General features: G+C 36.1%; 1 protein-coding gene across 3 annotated transcripts in view; it reads left to right on the top strand.

The window, feature by feature from the left end:
- Nucleotides 1-21666, top strand: part of LOC113067692 (ankyrin repeat and BTB/POZ domain-containing protein BTBD11-A) — a 114268-nt gene that overhangs the window by 76965 nt on the left and 15637 nt on the right. For all 3 annotated transcript variants that reach the window (XM_026240114.1, XM_026240104.1, XM_026240097.1), the window contains exons 2-6: nt 876-1025; nt 13759-13966; nt 18055-18207; nt 18957-19122; nt 20675-20764. In XM_026240114.1, the coding sequence (XP_026095899.1) occupies nt 13779-13966; nt 18055-18207; nt 18957-19122; nt 20675-20764 (597 nt within the window). In that variant the 5' untranslated portion in view covers nt 876-1025; nt 13759-13778. The remainder of the gene's footprint in view (nt 1-875; nt 1026-13758; nt 13967-18054; nt 18208-18956; nt 19123-20674; nt 20765-21666) is intronic.

Here is a 21666-nt window from a genome sequence, read left to right as displayed (position 1 = left end):
GATTCATTGAGGAACAGAACAAGTGGAGTCATTGAATCGTTTCCTCAACCAGTTTAATTAAAAACACTTATTCATCCAGGAACTAATTAGATGACTACCTTTATGAGTGAGTCACTGAATCATTTTTTAAATAAATTCATTCATGAACACTAATACATTCAGAAATGAAACATTCCTTTTTTTAATCAGTGAATTATTAAAATATTCATTCAAGAACACCACTACTGAGTGTTTTTAAGAGGTTCATATAGATGTCAGATAGATGTCACCACTGACAATACTGTGTCTGAAATCTTAGTAACTCGATATGAACTAGTTTATTCACTAAAGCAATATTGCTTAAATGTACTAGACTGACACACTACAAAGCAAATGGCTAGAGATGTCTGAAAGACAAATAATTACAGATATCACCCGTTAATTAATCTAATTAAAAAAACAGTTCAGAACCTAAATATAGTCCCAACATATGAAACCTTTAGCTCAGATAGCTGCTTGTCTGTCTTGATTCACCGGTGGCTGAGCTCAATATCCCATCTGTCTTTGCCTATTCTTCCATTCAAAAAAAAGCCTTGGCAGCAGCGCTGTGAAGTAATTTGATTAGGATTATTGAATGAACATTAGACGACCAGGGCTCTAGCCAGTACATGCTGCTGAACTCACCTGTGGGCGCGTGGTTTGTTGCTTGAAAAAGGTCCAACACAAAAACAGAGGTTTGAATTGCTTCGGGGGTTGTTGATTTGCCTCTTAAACAATGATAATGTCATAACACTTAGTTCTCAAAGTCTCTTGGTCCCATTGCAGATGTGTTTATATCTGGTTTTGGCTTGTTCACGTGTTTATTTATATTTGATTGTCTGATCTTTGGCCCACAGGTGTATTGAGCCTGCCGGACAGTCTGAACCTGCACCGTGACCAGCAGCGAGCAGGGAAAACTGGAGAGGGCCATGCATACAGCCAGGCTGAACTCCGCACCATTGAACAGTCCCTCCTGGCAACCCGCGTTGGGAGCATTGCAGAGCTCAGTAAGTTCTCATGCCAAGAAATGTGTGTTGGTTTGGTTATAGGCCTATACACAACCATTCAAACATTTGGGGTTGGTAAATGTTTTTAAAATGTTTTTGAAATAAGTCTTTTATACTCACCAAGGCTGCATTTATTTGATCAAAAATGCAGTAAAAACGTGAATATTGTGAAGTATTATAATTTAAAATAACTGTCTTTTATTTTAACATATTTAAAATTTGTATTTGTTCCTGGGGTGGTAAAGCTTCATTTTCAGCATCAATGCTCCTTTTTTCAGTGTCATTAATAATAATTCTTATTATTATCAGTATTGAAAACAGTTGGGCTGCTGCTACTATATATATATCTATATATATATTTATATATTAGTTCTGGATTCTCTAGTGAATTAAAAAACTGCCTTCATTTGAAATGGAACATGCCTTACCTGTCACTTTTGAACTAATTATGAATTAAAAGAAAATAATAATACTGACCCTAAACCTTCGAAGGGTAAGTTATCAGGAAAAAATGTCTTGTACTTTGTAAAAATGTTTACTAGCAACTATTTTTACGTCTCATTCGAGAGAGCATTTGATTGGAAGAAAAACTGTGTAGTGCAGGATTAGTCATCAGTGTTTTTGGTTTGTTTTTCTGAGAAGAGAAAGAGTGTTTTTAATACATATAACCTGCTAAAAGCGAACATTGAGTCAATGTTTAAATTTAGTCAAAATATTTATCCTGGTCCCTATGGTATTTAGCAATGACCCTGGATTGGTGTCCATTCCTTGTCAGGACCCTGAGCTATTTAACATCTGGATGATCCACTGACTTCCACTGCTGTTTTTAGTCTCTTGTGTGGGTGTTTGAAGCCAGCGGTCAGCAGCTGGAAGGCCCTACCCTAACTGAGCGGGGTGTGTATCCCTGTAGTGTCCACTGAACCGTCGTCTTGTATATTTATCTTGGTGATGGTGGTTAGCCTGTGTGTGGCAGTGAGTTTCAGAGCCTGTCCATACAGCATGAAGCCAAGGTTATTTCATAATCATAGCAAACACAAACAACACCCAGTAAGTCAAGATGCAAAAGAGAACAACGTCATCCACACTGATTATGTCTCCTCATGTGTGCCTGATAAATGAATACATGTGACCTCACTGAGGAGGGGAAATTTGATGTGTGCAGAGGGACTTGAGTAAATTACAGAGAGCCAGTGACCCTTCTGTCACTCTAATCAACATTGCGTTCTGCTGGGAAACAGACTCGAGCAATGTGAAACAATAAAGCAAGCACTGCAACCAGGCTATTGCTTGCTTGTTTTCTTTATTTAATTGATTTTGATCACAAGAACCAAGAACAATTCTAGGTCATATTTAGAACTATATATAACATTTAGCTTCAAGACAAGTTCTTAAGTAAGCTAAATTGTTTCACCTTAATACATAATTGTATATATAATTGTTTATTTGAATTGTATATTTATTAGTATTTATTATCATATTTAAAACTACAATAAAAATAAATTGGACAGTTGATTAATGTATGCAATCGTGTGTATGAATTGTTTTTTTTAAATAATATTAAATATATACAATATTAAGTGTGTGTGTGTGTGTGTGTGTGTGTGTGTGTGTGTGTGTGTGTGTGTGTGTTTGTGTGTGTGTATTTAAAGCATTTTTGTACACATTCTCTTTTTTTAAATAGTGCTCAATACTAATTTATATTGAATACTAAATCGACCTAGACAGGCACAGCATATTAGGTGGATTATTTGGAAAGCTGCAGGGTATTTGTGTTATTGAATGTATGAAGTATTAGCACAGATGTGAGGTTGCTGTCATAATGCAGCATTGGTGATGTAATCATGCAGAATATTAGCTGTTGTGCCAACAGATGAGGCATAATAATCAGATGTAATTGTCTTTTTCCTCCTTGCCAGCCTTGTGTACACAATGCACGATAAGCATTTAAATATTGATTGCAAACCCTTCAAAAGCCACCTAATTGACCATTAACTAATTATGGCTCATTTTCACACTGTGTAACGAGATATAAAGACCTGGATTATGCAAAAGCTTTTTTGGTTGATGAAAAGTTCCCATGCATATTCATGTTCCTGTTGAATCATCTCAGTTTTGGCTAAGTGAAATAACATTTCTGTCTACTCTAATTATCTCATGGTGTCCTTATCACAGACCTATAACTGTCAGTGGGGTGTAATGCATAACAGTACTTGTTAGTGAGTGACCAGTATTTTTCATGAGCGTCCCAGCATCTCTCAGTATGATACCACATACACCGCTGATTAAAAGCAGATTAACTCTTTTTCAAATCAACTTTGTCATAATGATCACTAGTGTATCCGTGACAATCTAAGTAAACAAGCACATATTTTTTATAGTAAATGTCTCTAAGTTCACGTTCTCCTTCAAGCCCCCTGACAAGAATCATCTGTGGTATTTTACCCTATTTATTTCTCTCAAAAAGTACTCCGAATTATTTTCTGTTTATATGTGAGAAGAAGCTCCCTTTACAATATGGCCGTAATTCAGACATCTGTCTCTCCACTCACTCCAAGAATCCCCTGAAGAGTTTGGCCTGTACTGAGCTTTCTCATTGGTTTTCTAAATAATTCCCAGCTTTATTTATTTTATATATTTATTTATTCACACCTTGAGGTATCTTTGAAGAATTTCCAATACATGTTTTTCCGGAGCTTAAAAAGTCCAAGCTCTTGCTTTCAGTATTTGGGCTAAAACAAAATGAGAAGCATGTGAAATTTATTAGTTTCATTTACCAGAGGCCTTTAGGTTATGCATAGGAAATTAGCAATTTCAGGATATTAATCAAACCACAATCTTGACAATGCAAAGAGAATACCCGTCACTGCTCTTGGCGGGATAACTGAAGTAGCTTTATTAAGTCTAAATCGAATATTAACACAAAGTTCTAAAACATAAAACTGAATGGCTATAGTTTTAATTATAGACCTGCACCTTAGTCAGTAGACCAGGGACTTTATTTTATTTTTTATCTATAATATTTTTCATTCTGTGTAATTAAAACAAAGATTCCTCTGGTTTAAGATGTGAGCTTAAAATGCACCAATTAAAAGTTGGTTGTGACTGGCTTCATGAAAATGACTTTACATGTCAAGTTTGTAAGCTAATGGTTTTTCTTCTTCTAGTTATAGGGTTCTAAATTATAGCTATTATATATAGCTGAAGATGTGTCATTTTTTTCTAGCTTACACTTAAATGTCACCAGCAGTATTGATGATAAGGATGTCCAGTGTCTGTGAGAGAAGTGAAATCATCTCCGTTTTGCCTGTAAACGAAGATGGTCCAATCAAGCCCCTTTTTCCCCATCCTCTGTGATGTTTCCTGATGGGCCTGAGCAACCCGGAAAAAACCCAAGTGCCACTTCAGTATCGGAGCAGCTGTTTGATGCTAATTCACACTGCACCAACAGACATGTTTGCTGGGTTTTGTCGCATCATGTTACTCAGCATCTGTTACTCTTGTTTTTGCGGTCGCAGAATGTCTGAGATGTGACGTATTGAAATTACTTAATTTTAAGTCATTTCTAGGTGAAGAATTATAGACCAGAGAAAATTTGAAGTATAAGGACAGGGTGAATTATTCAGGAAGGGGCACATTTGACTACATAGATTCCAATTAAACTTAAAGAAAGTAGTCTAACGTCTTTACTGTCACTTTTGAAGTTTTCTTTCTTTTTAAAACTCAAACTTTCCCTTAAAGTTCTTCTCTAAAATAAAGAGTGATCACTGGTGTGATAATTAAACTTATTGTGAAAAGTACAAAGTCATTTTTAAATAGCTCTCCTTAACTCCAACATTATTTGGGCTGTTCACCTCTTTTGTGAGAAATGAAGGGGAAAAATTAACAGCTCTAGTTTTTACAAAAGACACACCACTTGCTCTTTGGACTGCCTAATAACTGTAGTTATGCAAAGTTTAGAAAAACTCAGTGTAGCAATTTGCAAATGTAGATGCTCAGACATTTTTCTCAATTACTTTCTTTCTGTTTTCTAGGGCACAATGTCCTTTCAACCTGACATGTCTATCATTTCTTCACCATTTATTTCTACCCGCTGAGATACACAATTTCCCCTCTGACTCCTTGACAGCAGACTGTGGTATAAAAAAAAAAACAGTTATTTGCCAAACACACACTCGCATACACAAACTTACATGTACATTTAGACGTACACAGCTACTGCCAAGTTGATCATCTGTCTGAAAGCTTTCTGTCTAAAGGGTACATGCTCTGAACTTTACTTAATCCTTGTTCAAGCATTTTTGTTAGTAATCTAAATGCACAGCACAAAGATTTGCCGCCTACTTGACTCTTTGGTGTAGAAAACAGATCATAAGACAGGAATGAATATGTCTCATCCTTTTTACAAGCTGAAGTCTTAAGCCCTAAACACCAAAGAGCAAACTGTGAAAATAACCCCAACGTTCAGCAGTCACCTTTCAATAATTGCTATTAAAAGGGCATTGTATTTTAACAATAGCTGAAAGAATTGATTCTAATTAGTTCACCTTACTAGCCTGCACCTTAAGCAGAGCATTGTACATGAGATGATTCAAGTGAATAATCCCATCACTGTGAGATTTAATGCAAGCCTCCTGACTGTTACAGTTTGACGACGCTCATATTGCATACGATAACTGCAAACTAAAAATATAATTGTGTTTGATTGTAGTGTAATTAAGATAGCATACATCCGCATTGGCTCATAGAACAGCTGCTAATTTAGTGTAATTGCTTGTAATAGTGAAATGAATATGTTGGGTTGCTTAACACTTTTGAAATACATACCTTAAAATATAAGTTCAAATCTTATCCTTGTTTTCAATCCAATCAGCCAAGACATTCTGTTAATCATTTTTTACACTGGGCCAAAAGTATCTACTATGTCGTCACAAGATTATATTTAAACAGTTTAGTCACAGCAGCTTAGACAGGCAAGGTTGTCATTGGAACAGCGTTTGTCAGCAGGGAAATCACACGCTTGAGTTTTATGCGTGAATTTTTATGATAACACACAGTACAGTATGAAATATGCATTTACCATATGTTTGAATATTGATAGTATAAATGTGCACTTGAGCTGTGCTCCCTTCCAGAAAATGAGGTGAGAGCCTTTAAAATTTAATGGAGGCAAAAGTCTTGTGCTGCCTCAATGGAAAGAATATCCCACGAGCTATGCAGCAGATTGCATAACAAGGTGCCTTTTATTTCACGGTCAAAGGAAAACCCGGTAATTATACTGAGAGGGAGTAATTATAAAGGCTCCGGCACTATTTCCTGCTGCTTTCACATTGGTGGTTAATACTGAGACACCTCCATTTGTCACGTTACTGGAGACAATCTCTTAAGCAGAAATTTGCTTCGGCATCAAGCTAAGACTTACCTAAGATCTAAGGGGAAGTTTGTGTCAACACGGTAGCAGTACTTTTCAGGAAAGCAATTGCAGTGTATGTGGTTTATCAAAAAAATAATATGCACTCAACTTCAGGCCATCCGAGATATAGATGGGTTTGTTTCTTCATCAGAGCAGATTAAGAGAAATTTAGTATTATGCCACTTCCTAACCAGTGGGTCTTCTGCAGTGAATGGGTGCCGTCAAAATAAGAGTCCAAACAGCTGACAGAAACACTAGAATAATCACCCCAAGTGTAAGACATGACTTCAATCCATCACTTAACATCTTGTGAAGTGAAAAGATGAGTAATGTTTGTAATAAATTCATCAAGACATTTTAACTGACAAAAAAGAATCCTCTATCACTATAAAAACTTTAAAAAGTTGTCTTTTCTGAATCAGGAGAGAAATATTTGCAGATTAAGCAACGTTTACATGTGAAAACAGTTTGTAATAAATAAATATGTTGGTGGATTTTGATGTGAGAAGAAAATGGGAGATAAACTTTTTTTTTTTTACTGGTGGAAGCATTTTTATGTATTATAAACTCATAGTTTGCGCAGAAGCAAAGTTTTTAAGTAAAAAATGCCTTAATGATGGATTTGTTTCTAATAAACAGCTTTTCACTTCACAAGTAATTAACTGATGGTTGTGTGTGCATTACTTACAGATTATTTAGATGTGATGTTTGGACTCTCATTCTGATGGCACCCATTCACTGCAGAGTAAATTTCCAGCAAATTTTCTTTTTTAGGTTAACTGTTAAGGCATATAGTTCACCCAAAAATGATTGACTCACCATCATGTTCCATATGACTTAATTATTTCTGTGGACCACAAAAGACGATATTTTGTAATTTTGAATGTTTAGAACCATCATGTAAAAGAGATATCACTTCATTTTAGCATTTAAGAACAGTGTTTAAATGAAGGACTCTCCTGAGTGTCTTAAAGGTTTATTGTATGAACTTTGCTATTAAGCATCCTCAGACCCAGATCATCTTACTACTTCAGTCTCATTTCCCAGCATTTGAGAGTGCAGCTGAATGCACATCTTGCATTATATTCCCCATGTCACCCCAGAGATCAGTTTTATGAGATGAGTTGTCTTATATCCGACATCTCAACATATGTTCATCATAAAATGAGATTTGGGGGCATAAAGGTAAGCCAGACTGCTACTCACTAATCCTACACTGCAAAGGTTTCCCTGTAGAGGTACCATCATACACATGCATAAAACATGAGAAAAGCTTAGAAAGCAACACCCCTGGCTGCTGGAATCAGGGTTTAGGGTTGCTTCGGGATAAATAAATTGACTTGAATCCCAAGTTTAGTGTTATACTCTATGGTTACTGTGTTTTGCATGCCTGTGGTAATATATGTGATTTATTAAGGAACTGAATATACAGTGCAACTGGTATTTTTTTACTGTTTGTATCACTCTGTTTTTCTGTGTGTGTTCCTTTCAAACAGTCTATCAGTCTGTGTATTTGTGGATGGGATTTTTTAGTGACTCTTTCTGAAAGTTGCATTGATTTGCCAGTAGGTGGCGACAGGTGGTGACTTCATTTATCAGTGAGTCACTGATTTATTCCGTCAACTGATTCATTCAAGAGTGCTGATTCATTCAGGAACGGAAACAAATGAACATTTTTATAAATTAGTAATTGAACCATTTACTTAATTCAGTCAAAAGCTTTTATTCAGACACAAAACAATTCTTTAAGAATAAACAATGGGCCTTTAACTTTGTTCTGAAATATTTCCGTTGGTGGAGCTAAACTGCACAAAGTAACTGGCTATAATCTGTTTAAACTCTCATTTACTTAATATGAACTTTTGTTTATTGAATTGTTGTACAATATTGCACTCATAGTTACATTTTCCCTGTGCACATACAAAAAGAATGACACAAACGGTTTATCAAATTAAATTACAAGACTCGAACCGTTTTCTGAGTGTCATTAGTATATAGTAACTGCACTAAGAGGGTGTAGTTATGGCTTCCCAGAGGTGGTTATTTGTAATGGATGTCATGTTGGAAATGTACCCATAGATGAGACACTCTGTGCTTCTGGCCTCTGGGTGATGGATATTGTTAGTCGGCATTGTTAATGGTGTCAAGTCCTCAGCTAGATGAATCATGGCCTGCAGTGATGGTTTGCCTTTATAAATCCGGTCCACACAGCCACACAAGGTGGATGAGGCAATCATCATTCTCTGGAGGATTCAGTATGACAGTCTCCAGAGAACATATGCATGCGCAAACACGCTGCATAATTTTGTTTGTGTATGTGTGTGACTTTTAAATGAAGGTACCTATTTCAGTGACACATTTGCTGACTAGTCAGGCATAACCAGTGATTCAACGGCCTTGATCTCTTACAGATTGCCTCGCTGATGGGCAAACCATTGCTAGCTTTGACCTTGAGTCAAAATCAGAATCGCTGATGGTGAGAGACAGCATTTTTACCGATAAACAAAAACAAATTAGACTGAAAACAGAGAGAAATCTGATTAAAAATCCCTGGTTCCCTGGTTAATTTCTTCACTTATAAGTCACCCCAAATATGAATTCTGTTTTAGTTACCGATAACAACACTATTACATTGACTTTTTTTATCAGGACTACAGCTGCTGCAAAGGTCCAAAAAATACTCTATAAGAGTCTATATGAGTATGAATCACTGAGTCTGTGAGTTGAACTCAGATTAATGAACAAATCGTTCAGTTCGAGTTGTGAACCAGGTCAAAAATGAATGATTCATTATTTCACTAGCTCAATTTTCAGTAAATCATTTGTGTGTAGGACATGTAAAATCAATAAAAGCATACTTATTTTAATTCTTTAAACACTCTAGAGAAGAAAAAACCTCTCCTGTCTGTATGAGGCCTTGGCGAGTTGTCTGTAAAGTGACACAGTAAGGTTGAAGAGATTGCCTGGCTCTGTAAATGCCATCAGTGCACACTTCTGAAATAAACTTCAAAGGGGCTGTGTTTCTTTGACATTGAAAGGGCAGGAGAGAAAAGAAGGGGACGCATTCAGTCTTTCAGCTTTGACTTTGTCCTTTGCCATCTCTTTGAAGCTTCAGGTTGTGCTTCATCATTATTAGATTGCGTCCTACAAAAAATTCTAATAATTGAAGGTCACTTTCACTGATGGTTTCTTGTCCGTAGTGAAAGATAATGTGTTTAAGTTAACATAAAATAACACATTCGCAACCTATTTCACATCCAAAATGTGGCACACTTCCATATTCAAAAAGGATGTTCAGAAATATAAGCCAGGAGTTCATAATATCTGTCAGAAATTGATTCGATCATGAAACACGGTGGCTGGTGACATCAGCCAAAAACTGAAAGTTGCACATATTGCATTATAAATGCGTTTAATTTTGATTCCGTGTAAATTATTACAGAGACTCGAACCGGCAACCTTCTGGTAACTAGTCCAGCTCTATAACCATTAGGCCACAGCTGCCCCCATCTTCACTTACCTTTAAAGATTCCCTCTTTCAACATTATGCAAAACTATACAGCAAGAAATAACAAAGTTGAGTATTATGCCTCAGCATGGCACTTGGCAGAGTGGAGGGGCTCGCGGGGCATCTCTTCGGCATCATATTCGACGGGGGCGTGATCCGTTCCTCATAATTACATCTCCTACTCCAGCATCTGCTGAAGGGAGGAGAGAGAGGGAGTTCCTTCGAGTCATTCTTCATGATTAATGCAGGTGTGCCTGAGAGGCCTTTTGGGAACGACCGGAGAATAATTACCGCAGAGTATAAAGATGTGAGAATGCCTCCGCTCTCTCCCCTCTTCTGACACCCTCCAAACTACAGACTAGAGAAGGCCATGTAGAGGATCTATCATTTAGGCTGCCTGTTTCTCTGTAACAAGCCAAGATGGAAGTAAAGGAGAATTTGTGGATCTATAATTGGAGCAATTTCAAAGCTGAATCACAGCCTTAAGGCTTGGGGTGGAAAAAATGTGAGTCTCTGTTGTATCGTGGTGAAGAGAATGTACCTTCCAGGAGGATGAGGTGTCTAACTAACCTGGATATGTGGGCCATATTTGCCATTTATCAGCAGGTGTTTTGCAGCCTGTTGTGTGTCTATTATAATAGTGTCAACTAGATTTTTAAGTTTTATAAAGACATTTTGAGTGGTACTTGCCTGTGCAAAACTACAATTTTGTGGGCGGTTGCCAAGACATTGCTAGCTTGCCAAAGTTTTTTGTTTTTCAGTTTGTTTTAGTTCTCACGATTGTTAGTTTTAGTGTTTTCTAGTGTTTTTGTTTTTATTTTAGTTTATTCTTTTGCTGTCAGTGTAGTGTACAATGATATTGTATTTAAAATTATTTTAATGTCATTATTTAAAATGTATTAATTAATAAATTTAAATAAAAACATGTAGTTTCCATTTAACAAATATATATATATTTAACAAATATATTTTAGTTTACATTAATAAAATTTATTTATTTTTATTTCAAATAACAAAAGTGTTTTCCCTTTAGTTTCAATTTTAGCTTGTTGTCAACCATAATTACACTGATTCTAACGTATAAGAGAGACAATTTTCACATTTGCATGTTTAATGAAGGCAGGTTATACAATTACAATATTATTATTTATTTTTTTTACCCTAAACCTTAAATTAATTTGTGGCCAATTTTGTTTTAATTCATTTTGGAGTCAATAACATGTCTTTTCAGTTTTTCCAGTTAAATTAGTTCAGATAACGGTTTTCATTTAGATTTTATTTTATTATTTGCTAACCAACAGTACACTAATTCTAAAACATGTAGATGGTATACAAGAGAGAAGAATTGAATCTGAGTGATGTCTTTATCCTTTTCCTCTCTATTATGTTGGTCAGTGCAGCTCTGATGATTAGATTTAATCATGATGGAAGCGACACTGGTTAACTGATTCTTAATATTTTGACAGAGCAGTCATATTTTCTGCTGATGCCGTATGTTTTGTGCTTCAGAAAGGTCAGTGGCTGTAAGGCTCAGCAGTGGTGAGTATGAGTGCTATGCAGAGGTCTTTCCACTCCTCTGGCCTGCAGCTGTGCTCCTCACACACCCGTGAGCTCCAGAGGTGATTCACAGGTCACATTTCAGCTGAGCCAAGCGATGAGTATTTGAGGAGCACGGGCCGATGGGGTCCAATCATTTTTATTTATTGCTTTCAAACAGCAGACCCCCTGTTGAACATCTACCATGTTATTTGCCATCAAGTGTGTTGATGTAACATAATCAGTTACTTTTTATTAGGTCAACACAATGATGTAGTATTTTTTTTTAAAGATTTCAATTTTGTCTTGGCTGTTTTCGTCTCTTATTTCGTCTCTCAGCTCTAAGTCAGTAAAATTTCACCTAAAAGCAGCAAAAGCCAAAATAGAAACTGGTTCAGGCAAAATGTACAATGTTAACAGTAACTCCCAGGGTGGACAGTGGTCACACTGGAATCAAATCCTTTTGCATTCTTGCTGAGAAAGTTGTTCCCTTTTTGCACAGATCGTTACTGAATAACAACAGCAGCTCAGCTGTATAGTTGCTGCCACTTCTCTCCTGCCTCACACACACACACACACACACCGGTACAATCAAGCGAAGGCTAGCTTCAGATGAATGGTGCTTGGCAGAGCTTGAAAGACGTGTTTCAGACCATCTGGACAGGTGAAGAAATGTGTGCTTCTGTTCATGAGCAGTCGAACATGCCTGCTGATCATCACTTTTAAGCAGTTGCATCTTACTAAAAAATAAATATATATAGCCTATATTATGTGAGGCATATTAACCGCAAACTCTGCTTTCAAATATTTAAATTCTTTAAAAAAAAAGCTCTTAGGGACTATTAGGAACCTGTTTCTGATTGCCTTCTTTAAGCCAGCTCTTTTCTATAAAAAGTGTACTTGGAGAGTAGATTTGCTCTTGATAAGGCTTTCCTTTGGATAATTCACAAGGCCATTATAGTAGCACCGTCAGTGTAGCTGTGTGTAAGGAGGAGTGTGTGTGTGTGTGTGTGTGTGTGCGCACACTTAAGAGGGGCGAAATGGAATGTTTGTGTTTGTCTGATGGCGAGTGATATTCACCAGCTGCTGCCTTACTGCTTCATCCAATAAAATTAAGAAAGCAGCACACACACAGACACAAGTTAACAAATTAAGGTTTCAAACGGAGTGTACAGACTTCCTTCTGCGCACATTCTCACTATTTGCAGTGTGTGTGTCCGTGTGTGATGTTGTTCTAACCGCTGAGATTTCGGAAAGAACCAATTAAATTTTCCTTTGTTTTGCGAAGAAGACTCAGTGATTCATCCAAGCTAATCGTTTTATCAGTGAAGTTAACAATTAGTGTATGTGTGTGTGAATATAAAATATAAAATAGGTCTTATTATACAAGTATATATTTTAAACAAAGTTTATATACATACCAGTATTCACATGTAGAAACACAGACTTCTGCCATATGCACAGTAGGTGCACATCATTTTGTTATAACTTTTGTTTCTTGTCCTATTTGTTTTTTTTAATCATGTTTATTGTAGTTACATTTCTTACTTTTTGTTTGTTTATAATATTCTGTGTATGTGTGTTTATATAAAAAAAATTATGTGTGTGTGTGTTTGTGTGTGTGTGTGTATACAGTATATGTTTGTGTGTGTGTGCATGTATAGATCTTAACACATTCCATGTTTCTGTCTACCAGGTCAGGTGTATTGTTATTATTTATTTATTATTTGTATGTATCCAAAATGTATGGGAAAATTTTTATGAATAATGATTTAAATGCTAAATGCTAAACTTCTGCTGGATTAGAGCCTTTTCGAGCACTTTTAGTCACTTTAAACTTCTTGAGTGTCTGTTACAGAGTTTAGATGAGCTGAATTCAGAGAAGAGCTGCGTCTTTTCAGATTCTTCTGTTGTTTTTGTAGAAATTTAAGCTTTTGTCAGTTTAAGGTTTAATAGAAATATTGTGACATGTTGACAAGTTTCCTTTCATAAGATGAGCAATATCTTCTGTATCCCCTGTACCAGATTTCGGTGAGAAAGGGAAAAGGTTGTTATCCTGTAGCTGTCATTTCCTGCTGTAATGAATGTCTAGCTGTCAAATCTGCCACGGTCTGTGTCTCTTTGTGCATGCAGTGATGTATGAGGCCTCTAGTTTTATGTCAAAGACTAAGTGTAAAAGTGTAAAAGCTTTATTTGATGCAAAGCCACAGTCTCAAGGGGGGTCTTTAAGAAAGTACATTCTCATACATTCAACCGCATGTCTATACTGCCCCCTGTAGGTGACCTGGTGTCCCGTGCCATGCATCACCTTCAGCCTCTGCACATCAAGAACCCCAGCAATGGGACGCCTGTACACCAGAACCGCACCGGCACTGTGCACTGGGAACCAGAGGCTCTCTACACACTCTGCTACTTCATGCACTGTCCTCAGATGGAGTGGGAAAACCCTAATGTTGAGCCCTCCAAGATCACCCTGCACACTGAGAGGTAAGAAGCATGAATGTATGAGAAGCATGAAAGTTGCTACGTAACAATAATGCGGTTAATTAAGGCAGCACAGGACGTTACAGAGGGTTCGTGTAGATACATAAATCTAATATTATTACTAACAATATCCAAGTTGGTAAATTGGATGTTATTTTGATCATAACCATGCCCTCCTTGACAATTCAGGCTATAGCTTTGTAAACAGGTAATGCACTTTTTTCATTTATATATATATATATGTTTGTGTGTGTGTGTGTGTGTGTGTGCGCGCGTGTGTGCGCGCGTGTGTGCGCGCGTGTGTGCGTGTGCGTGCATGCGTGTGTATGTGTGTGTTTATATGTATGTGTGTGTGTGTATATTTCTTTGGAATTTAATGATAAATAAATAATTTGTAATTAAAAAAAAGATATATATATATATATATATATATATATATATATATATATATATATATATATATATATATATATATATATATATATATATTAGATTTTTATTTTACATATTTACTCAAAATTCACTGGAACAAATGTTATAAATACATTTAATTAGCATTTATTTTACATGATGATATTTGTGTTTCATTTTATTATTTGATACAAATGATACTAGAAATTATGTACAATATAAATAAAAAAAATTCAAGTAAATCTCTATTTACTTGTATTGACCATGTGGAAACTATATATTTTTTTACTAATTAATATTAGCCATAAGATACAATACAGAGCAAAGGAGGAAAAAAGTCAACTCTTTTCACCTGGCAGATGAATAAACATCAGAAAAATCCCATGGTTTTTCCTCAGGTATGGACCCTTCGCTTGTCTGACGACCAGAATATCATAGAGTCTTTTGCAGCCACTCAAAAACTGCATAGCAACAAGAAACCCTCACATAGAACACCTTGGCAGTGTTATACAGCATCCAGTGACCCGATACATGATGGTGGCGACATTTTCTTCAGATGACATCTAGTGCACTGTTGTTTTTTGCATGCATCCTTTCTCTGCATGTCAATTTATTCCCAAGGGTTTTTCAATCACCGTGGGGATTGCTTTAGACTGCATTTACACTATAAGTGCACACGGATGCCAAGGAGAACGTGATCTAGACGTAATCTTAAATTCCCTTGTGCTGTGTCGCAGCACAATGAAGATACAGTAGAACTCTTGACTCCTGTTGGAAGAGAGCATTAATGGATTGCTGTAGAGTTATGTTCAGCATTCGCTCCACATTGATATATCCATCTGGACAACTCGTCCCAGGCTGTCCCACATCACTCAGGTGTGATAAAAAGCCCCCATCCAAGGACCCTGTGGGACGCCCATGCAATGCCTGACAGAATAGGTGCATGAGCAAGCTGCCTTCTTCCCCAGGGACAGACTGTCTGCTTCATTTTATTCCTTTTTTCGTGGCCTCTCACACAAGAATGAGAGAGTAGAGAACGAAAGAGAGTGAAAGAGAATGACAGAAAAAAAATAGATGGTAGGTGAGGAGAGGAATAAAAATGAGTGGAGGGGTAATGAATAGAGATGGAGAAAGAAAACAAGAGATCAGAGTGAAGGAGCATCTGGAGAGGTTCAGGGTGGTGGCTTCAGATTTCAGAATTCAGTCGAGTGGACTTTTGTTGATGTGCTCAGTGACATTTCATCAACCCTTTAACTTTCCTGCTGTAGAGGGAAAATACGCCAGGGGCACGTGAACACTTATCAACACTTGTGTCATTTTTAGCCTGTTTTGGTCCACACACTGTACTGCATAGTTTCTAACATGAAATTTCCTAAAAACTATTTTCCTAGATCTTAAAGACCGTTTATTATTTTTATTTTTATTTTTATTTTTATTTTTATAAAGGACGAATCATTCAAACCAAGAGTTTGGGTGGTAGAAATATTTAATTTTTAGATTATCAATAATTTACATTTAAAAAATTTAAAGATTATTATTTAGTTTATTATTTCAGTTCTTTATTATCAGTTTTATATATATATATATGTATTATATATGATACTAAATAACTAAATTAATATTGATTTGAACTTTATGAATATTTAATAAATGTAAATAGCTTTTTGACTGTATTGTAACTGTATTATTAGAAACTAATGGATAAATGTGAAAATAATAAAAAAATGTTTACAATTAATAAATGTAAAATGTAACTACAATTAGAATTTGTTATAATAATATGCAATATTAAATGTAATTGTTATATAATAATAAAAATATGTAAAACCATTATGAATATTATGATTTTTTTTTGTATGTATGAATGAATTATCTTTTAGTAACTTCTTGACAAATAATATCTTTTATTCTAATAAAGTAACTTAATATTTAATAAAATATATTAGATATAATACATTTTCTATCATGTAAATATCATAAAACTACTATTAAATAGTGTGTTTGTATAATATAATAACTATAAAGGTATATTCACAAATATTATCATTCATTGGGTCTTTTTCTTTCTGGTCTGGTTTGTTTTTGTAATGTGGGACATCTGCTGAGATGATTGAGGTGATCTTTTTATTGTATTTCTCCTTAGTTCAGAGTAGCATGACAGGCTAATTATTTCCTTAGATCAATGGAATTTATCTCAGCAAAATGTTTATGAAGACTTTAACATTCTTCAGGAGACCCTTGATAGGGCAACTCCCTTCCTCTGGTCAGTACTAAGTCGAAATCTACAGTGCAACAAAAAACCGTCTCCATTTTCCAGCCAGATGTGGCTTCACTTTCAAACTCCAGACTGGAATGAGAACCACGTCCTTTTCCTCCAAACATTTCTTCGAAGGGAGGGGAGCAGAGAAGCACATTATTCAGGCAGAAGAGAAACAGAGCAGGGTTTGCGGTTTGTTTTGGCGGAGCTCAGATTCCTGGCAGGCCTTCTTGCGGCGGGTAGGTGTCCGGGGAGGAAGAATGTGGATTGTGCAAAACTAGCTGTTAGACGCAGATCACAGGAAGCACAATTAGATGGAGATGGAGGGCTCAAGATGAAGCCTGACGGCTTTATTCCCTTCAACAGACTTTGTAAAGGCATATTTCTAGGGTCAAATGCCTGCTCCTTTTTATTTGCATTCAAGTGTGTGCACTAACAACTCAAAAGTGTTTTTTTTTTTTTTTTTTTGGAAATTACCAATACATGCTTTGTCCCACACACTGCATGCTTTTTCACACAGAGGGGTACAGTATGTGCAACAAGTTTTGACACAAAAACAAGTGTAGGCGGACAAAGCTGTGAAGTCATTGTTGGTTTGTTTTCAAACTTGAAAGTCATATACTGAGGGCATTTCACACAACTGTGTATGTTTCTCATATTGCCATATTTAGCTGTTGGCATTATTAGCACGTTGATCCACAACAACCCTGCAAAGACTCTAAACTCGGTTAAACTTCAGTGCAATAATGCTGGATATGCTGATCGGAAATGCTTGAAGCAAACTATTCAACAAACAAAGACTTTCATGGTCATAGTCATCGTGACTCACTGCAGTTGAGTCAACGTCCTCATATTCCTCGACCTCTGCCCTGTAAAGAATAATTGTGAAACTTATATATGTAAAACTGGTGGTTTGCACATTGAAATAGAAGTACTTTTGCAGCTGTTTAACGATATTTTCGCATTCAGATTCATCTGTTTATCTGTAATGAGAGCGTTTTCTTGGTAATGAGCAGCTGGAGTCTCCAACTTTATTTTTCTGACTGAAAACTTGTCAGGATGGCAACAGGTCTTTAATGTTCTGCCGCTCTAATTAGATGCATCTTAGCGCTGGTAATTAGTAGCAACTGTAATCCCACCAGAGAGCTTGTGATTACTTCTCTAAAGCATCCTAAAGCTGCACGCAAACAGATGTGTCCATTCAAACATTGGAAATCGCAATGGTGGTTAGAAAAACAGACATGCTAACAGACAATACATTGAATACATTGGACTGAATTAGTTTCCTATGATCTTAAAAACCTTTGATTTGAAGGCTTAGTGCTTAAATGCTAGAAATGAAGTTTGTGGGCAAAAATCTATTATGAAAACAATAACTTAATGTCAATGATGGGGTAAATATTTCTCTCTCCTGTCTCTGCAGGCCGTTTCTGGTGTTGCCACCACTGATGGAGTGGATCCGGGTGGCCTTGGCGCACACAGAGCACCGCCGAAGCTTCTCTGTGGACAGCGACGATGTACGACAGGCAGCCCGACTGCTGTTACCTGGGGTGGACTGTGAGCCGCGGCAGCTCAAGTATGTTTGGGATGCAAGCTCTCTTCCATATATGCACAAACACACAGTCGGCATGCTCACTATGCACGTAGAATGCCTTAATTAACAGTTAGTCATTCGCTGAAGGACGGTACAAACACATGTACTCATACTGCATCCCTTATGAATTAAGTGTCTTTAACGTACTATGTGGCTTTAGTTTCCTAGTGATAGGTTCTGAAGTGCTGTGTTAATGGCTTTTTACATGCTCATAGTTATTTTCTGGAGTTGTTTTCATGCTTTTACCTTCACAGATGCAGGATGTGAAGGCAAACAAACAACATGTCATGTCAAGGTTTCTTTAGAAGTAAAAGCTGGCTATACTAATTATTATTCTTTTTATATTTCTTTTTATTTAATATTATTTTATAATAAGATTATGTTGTATTATTTATTTATAATATTTTATAAATTTTCATGTGTATATAATTCATATGTAACATGTAATATAAAGAATTTGTATTTATATTTTAAAATATTTATATGATATTTATATGATGTGATGTTCTATGTGAATGTAATGTACTGTCAATTACAAATTTATATAAATGACATTATAAATTATATGTAGGTGTACACACACACACACGTGCAAATAAAATAGTGCTGTCTGAAATTTGAATCTAAAATGAGCCTGAAAAAAATGTTTATTTTAAAAGAACATTTCAGATGGCGCTTATATTATATATTCTATTATATATTATAATATATTATCTTTTATTTTTTAACAGAGCAGACGACTGCTTCTGTGCCACACGGAAACTGGATGCTGCATCCACAGAAGCAAAATTCCTGCAGGACCTGGGGTTCCGGATGCTCAACTGCGGACGAACTGACCTGGTCAAGCAAGCAGTCAACCTGCTCGGGCCAGATGGCATTAACAGTATGAGTGAACAGGTGGGCACTGATATATTTACACACACATGCACACACCCTCAAATAATCCCACATTTGTGTGACATTCAGGCCTGACTTCACTAGATTTTTACCTTACTGTGTAGATTTGTTTTTAGATTAGGAACACTACATCTCTAACTGTAAAATTAGCTGTCCTTCAAACTGGCATTTTGATGAAAGATCCTACAGTTTTTTTTTGTTGTTGTGGTTTTTTTTTTAGTTCTGTTTGTACACCACCTTTTGTAATATGGTAGCCATGTTAGTCATTTTGAATTGAATATAATTAATTACAACACCAACAACATAATTGCAGAGTGTAATTATGAGCAGCTCCACAAAATAATTGTCATGAAATAATTACACATCGATTAGTATTAGTCAGCACTTGCACTGTGATTACTCCCTGATGTAAATGCCAATGTAAACTGTGACTTTTTATATGTTTTCTCCTTCTTCTGTATGGTATCTGCCTCAAACCATTAAATACTTGAGCATCAATGACATTTCTGCAGCATTTCATTTGAAGAAGAAAAATGCCCTAGTGGCTTTCTTCTATATTATATGTGTGATGAAAAATGACCCACATGGACATTTAGAAGCTAAGAAAATAAATAAAGGGTTGCATGACCTTTAAATAAGGAAAATCGCTTTAAATCTGAGCCGATCTGTGTAGGAAGCATCTAACGTGATAGCAGTCGTGACACTCCGTATTATGAATCAAATAGTGTCATCCGCATCCGGCGATGGGGTCGTGTTATTGTCACAGTCTGTCTTGAATACAGCAGACAGTTTATGCAAAAAATGACGGCGAAGTGCCGACGATGACAAAGTGGATTAAACTAACATACAGGCAAAACCAGACAAACGCAGAGAATGTGATGACAAAGTCAATTGTTGGAGTCCAGCTGGGAATCATTGAGAGTAACTGCGTCTTACACTGAAAGAGTTGCTCGGAAATCACGCTGGCAAATATGGTACTCATTATTTCAAGAAGAGCCTTGAGGGAAAATACGTCTCAACTGACAAATGAATCTGCTTCTTCATGGTGAAATCTGTTTGCAGAACTGCACGCTCTTGAGTTAGTCATAGAGGAAAGTGTCTATAGAGAGTTTATAGGCACAACATGAAGCAGAATGCATAAACCCCTTTCCCTGTGGTTAAAGCACAGTGACGTAGAGGAACACGAGCCTTATTACTTTATTAAACTATAATCAAAAAATAGACTCTGAAAAGGTACTACTGGTTTATGCTGTCCAAAGACGTTAAACGCTCTCGGCTAAATGCTGACTTTGTGCTTTCATGCACTGATGCTTATGTTTGTTTCACTAAAGTAGATTTGATGGCCTATAGAGTAAATAGCTTTCTGTTTAAAGTGCATTAATTGAGCACCATCCATAAAGATTAGTGTTCCAATCAGTCCATCACTTTAGGGTTTTAAGAAACTGTTATTTTCAGAGTTTTTTCTCTATAGCCCTTAACTAGAGCTGCAGTAACAGGGCTCATACTATGGCAAATGTACTGTAGGTGATAAGTGTTTTTGGTTGCTTTTTAGGGCATGACCCCTCTCATGTACGCGTGCGTCCGTGGGGACGAGGCCATGGTGCAAATGCTGCTGGACGCTGGAGCAGACATCAACAGTGAGGTCAGGATTTAATGGTGGAAGTTTCTGTCTTGTAGCATGTTGTTGCTCTGTCTCTATTAATTTAACTAACCTGTCTCTATGAAAATAACTAACTAATCTTCCTGTCATCTTCCCGATGCTGTTTGCATGAGCTTGTGTAGGATAAAATAGTGGTTGTGCGTGTATGCCGGTGTGTCTACTTAGGTTCTCATGGATCTCATGAATATTTAATGAGATTACAAGCAAATGCCATATGCTATTGATTTACACAGTAATGAATGTATTTTTACTAATTGCGTATTTTAAAGACTATTTATCTAAAATGTGGGAAGATGCACTGATTGCCTAAAGTAGATACACTGATTGTGAAGCACTGTGGTTGAAAACATGAAACATGATAAGAAATGGATTCAGCTGGCTAAAATAACATTTACTCAGTCATGCTAGTGGGAAAATCATTTATTTATATTTAAAGTAACATGTTTCATGTATTTGCCTTAGGGGTGAATCTCCCAAAATTGATCAAGAATGTTTCCAAGTCTTATTTTACCATACTAAATAATATATTGCGTACAGATAATGAAGTCTTTTACTATCATTAAATTATTATTTTTTTATCATTTTTTTTGCCTTTTTTCATGACAATTAATTATGTTTTCTGATTGCCATAACATGCCTGGATGAGAATTCTCACTATTTGCGATGATTCTAATTACTGTAATTTAGTTTATTTTTAACTGTATTATAGTAATTGAGAAAATGATTAAAATCAGCATATATTAAAGGCAGCATAAAACATACCACTGCAATGAATAAATACTGTGTACTTTCCCTAGAGAAAAATAAAATACTAAAATGTGTTTGAACTACATTTACTTTGTACTAAGTATACTACAAATACATGTACATATTTATATACTTAA

The sequence above is a fragment of the Carassius auratus genome, chromosome 4 (genome assembly GCF_003368295.1).
Source record: "Carassius auratus strain Wakin chromosome 4, ASM336829v1, whole genome shotgun sequence".
Taxonomy (NCBI): domain Eukaryota; kingdom Metazoa; phylum Chordata; class Actinopteri; order Cypriniformes; family Cyprinidae; genus Carassius; species Carassius auratus.
Note: the sequence above shows the minus strand (reverse complement) of the source record. Positions and strands in the feature narration are given on the sequence as shown.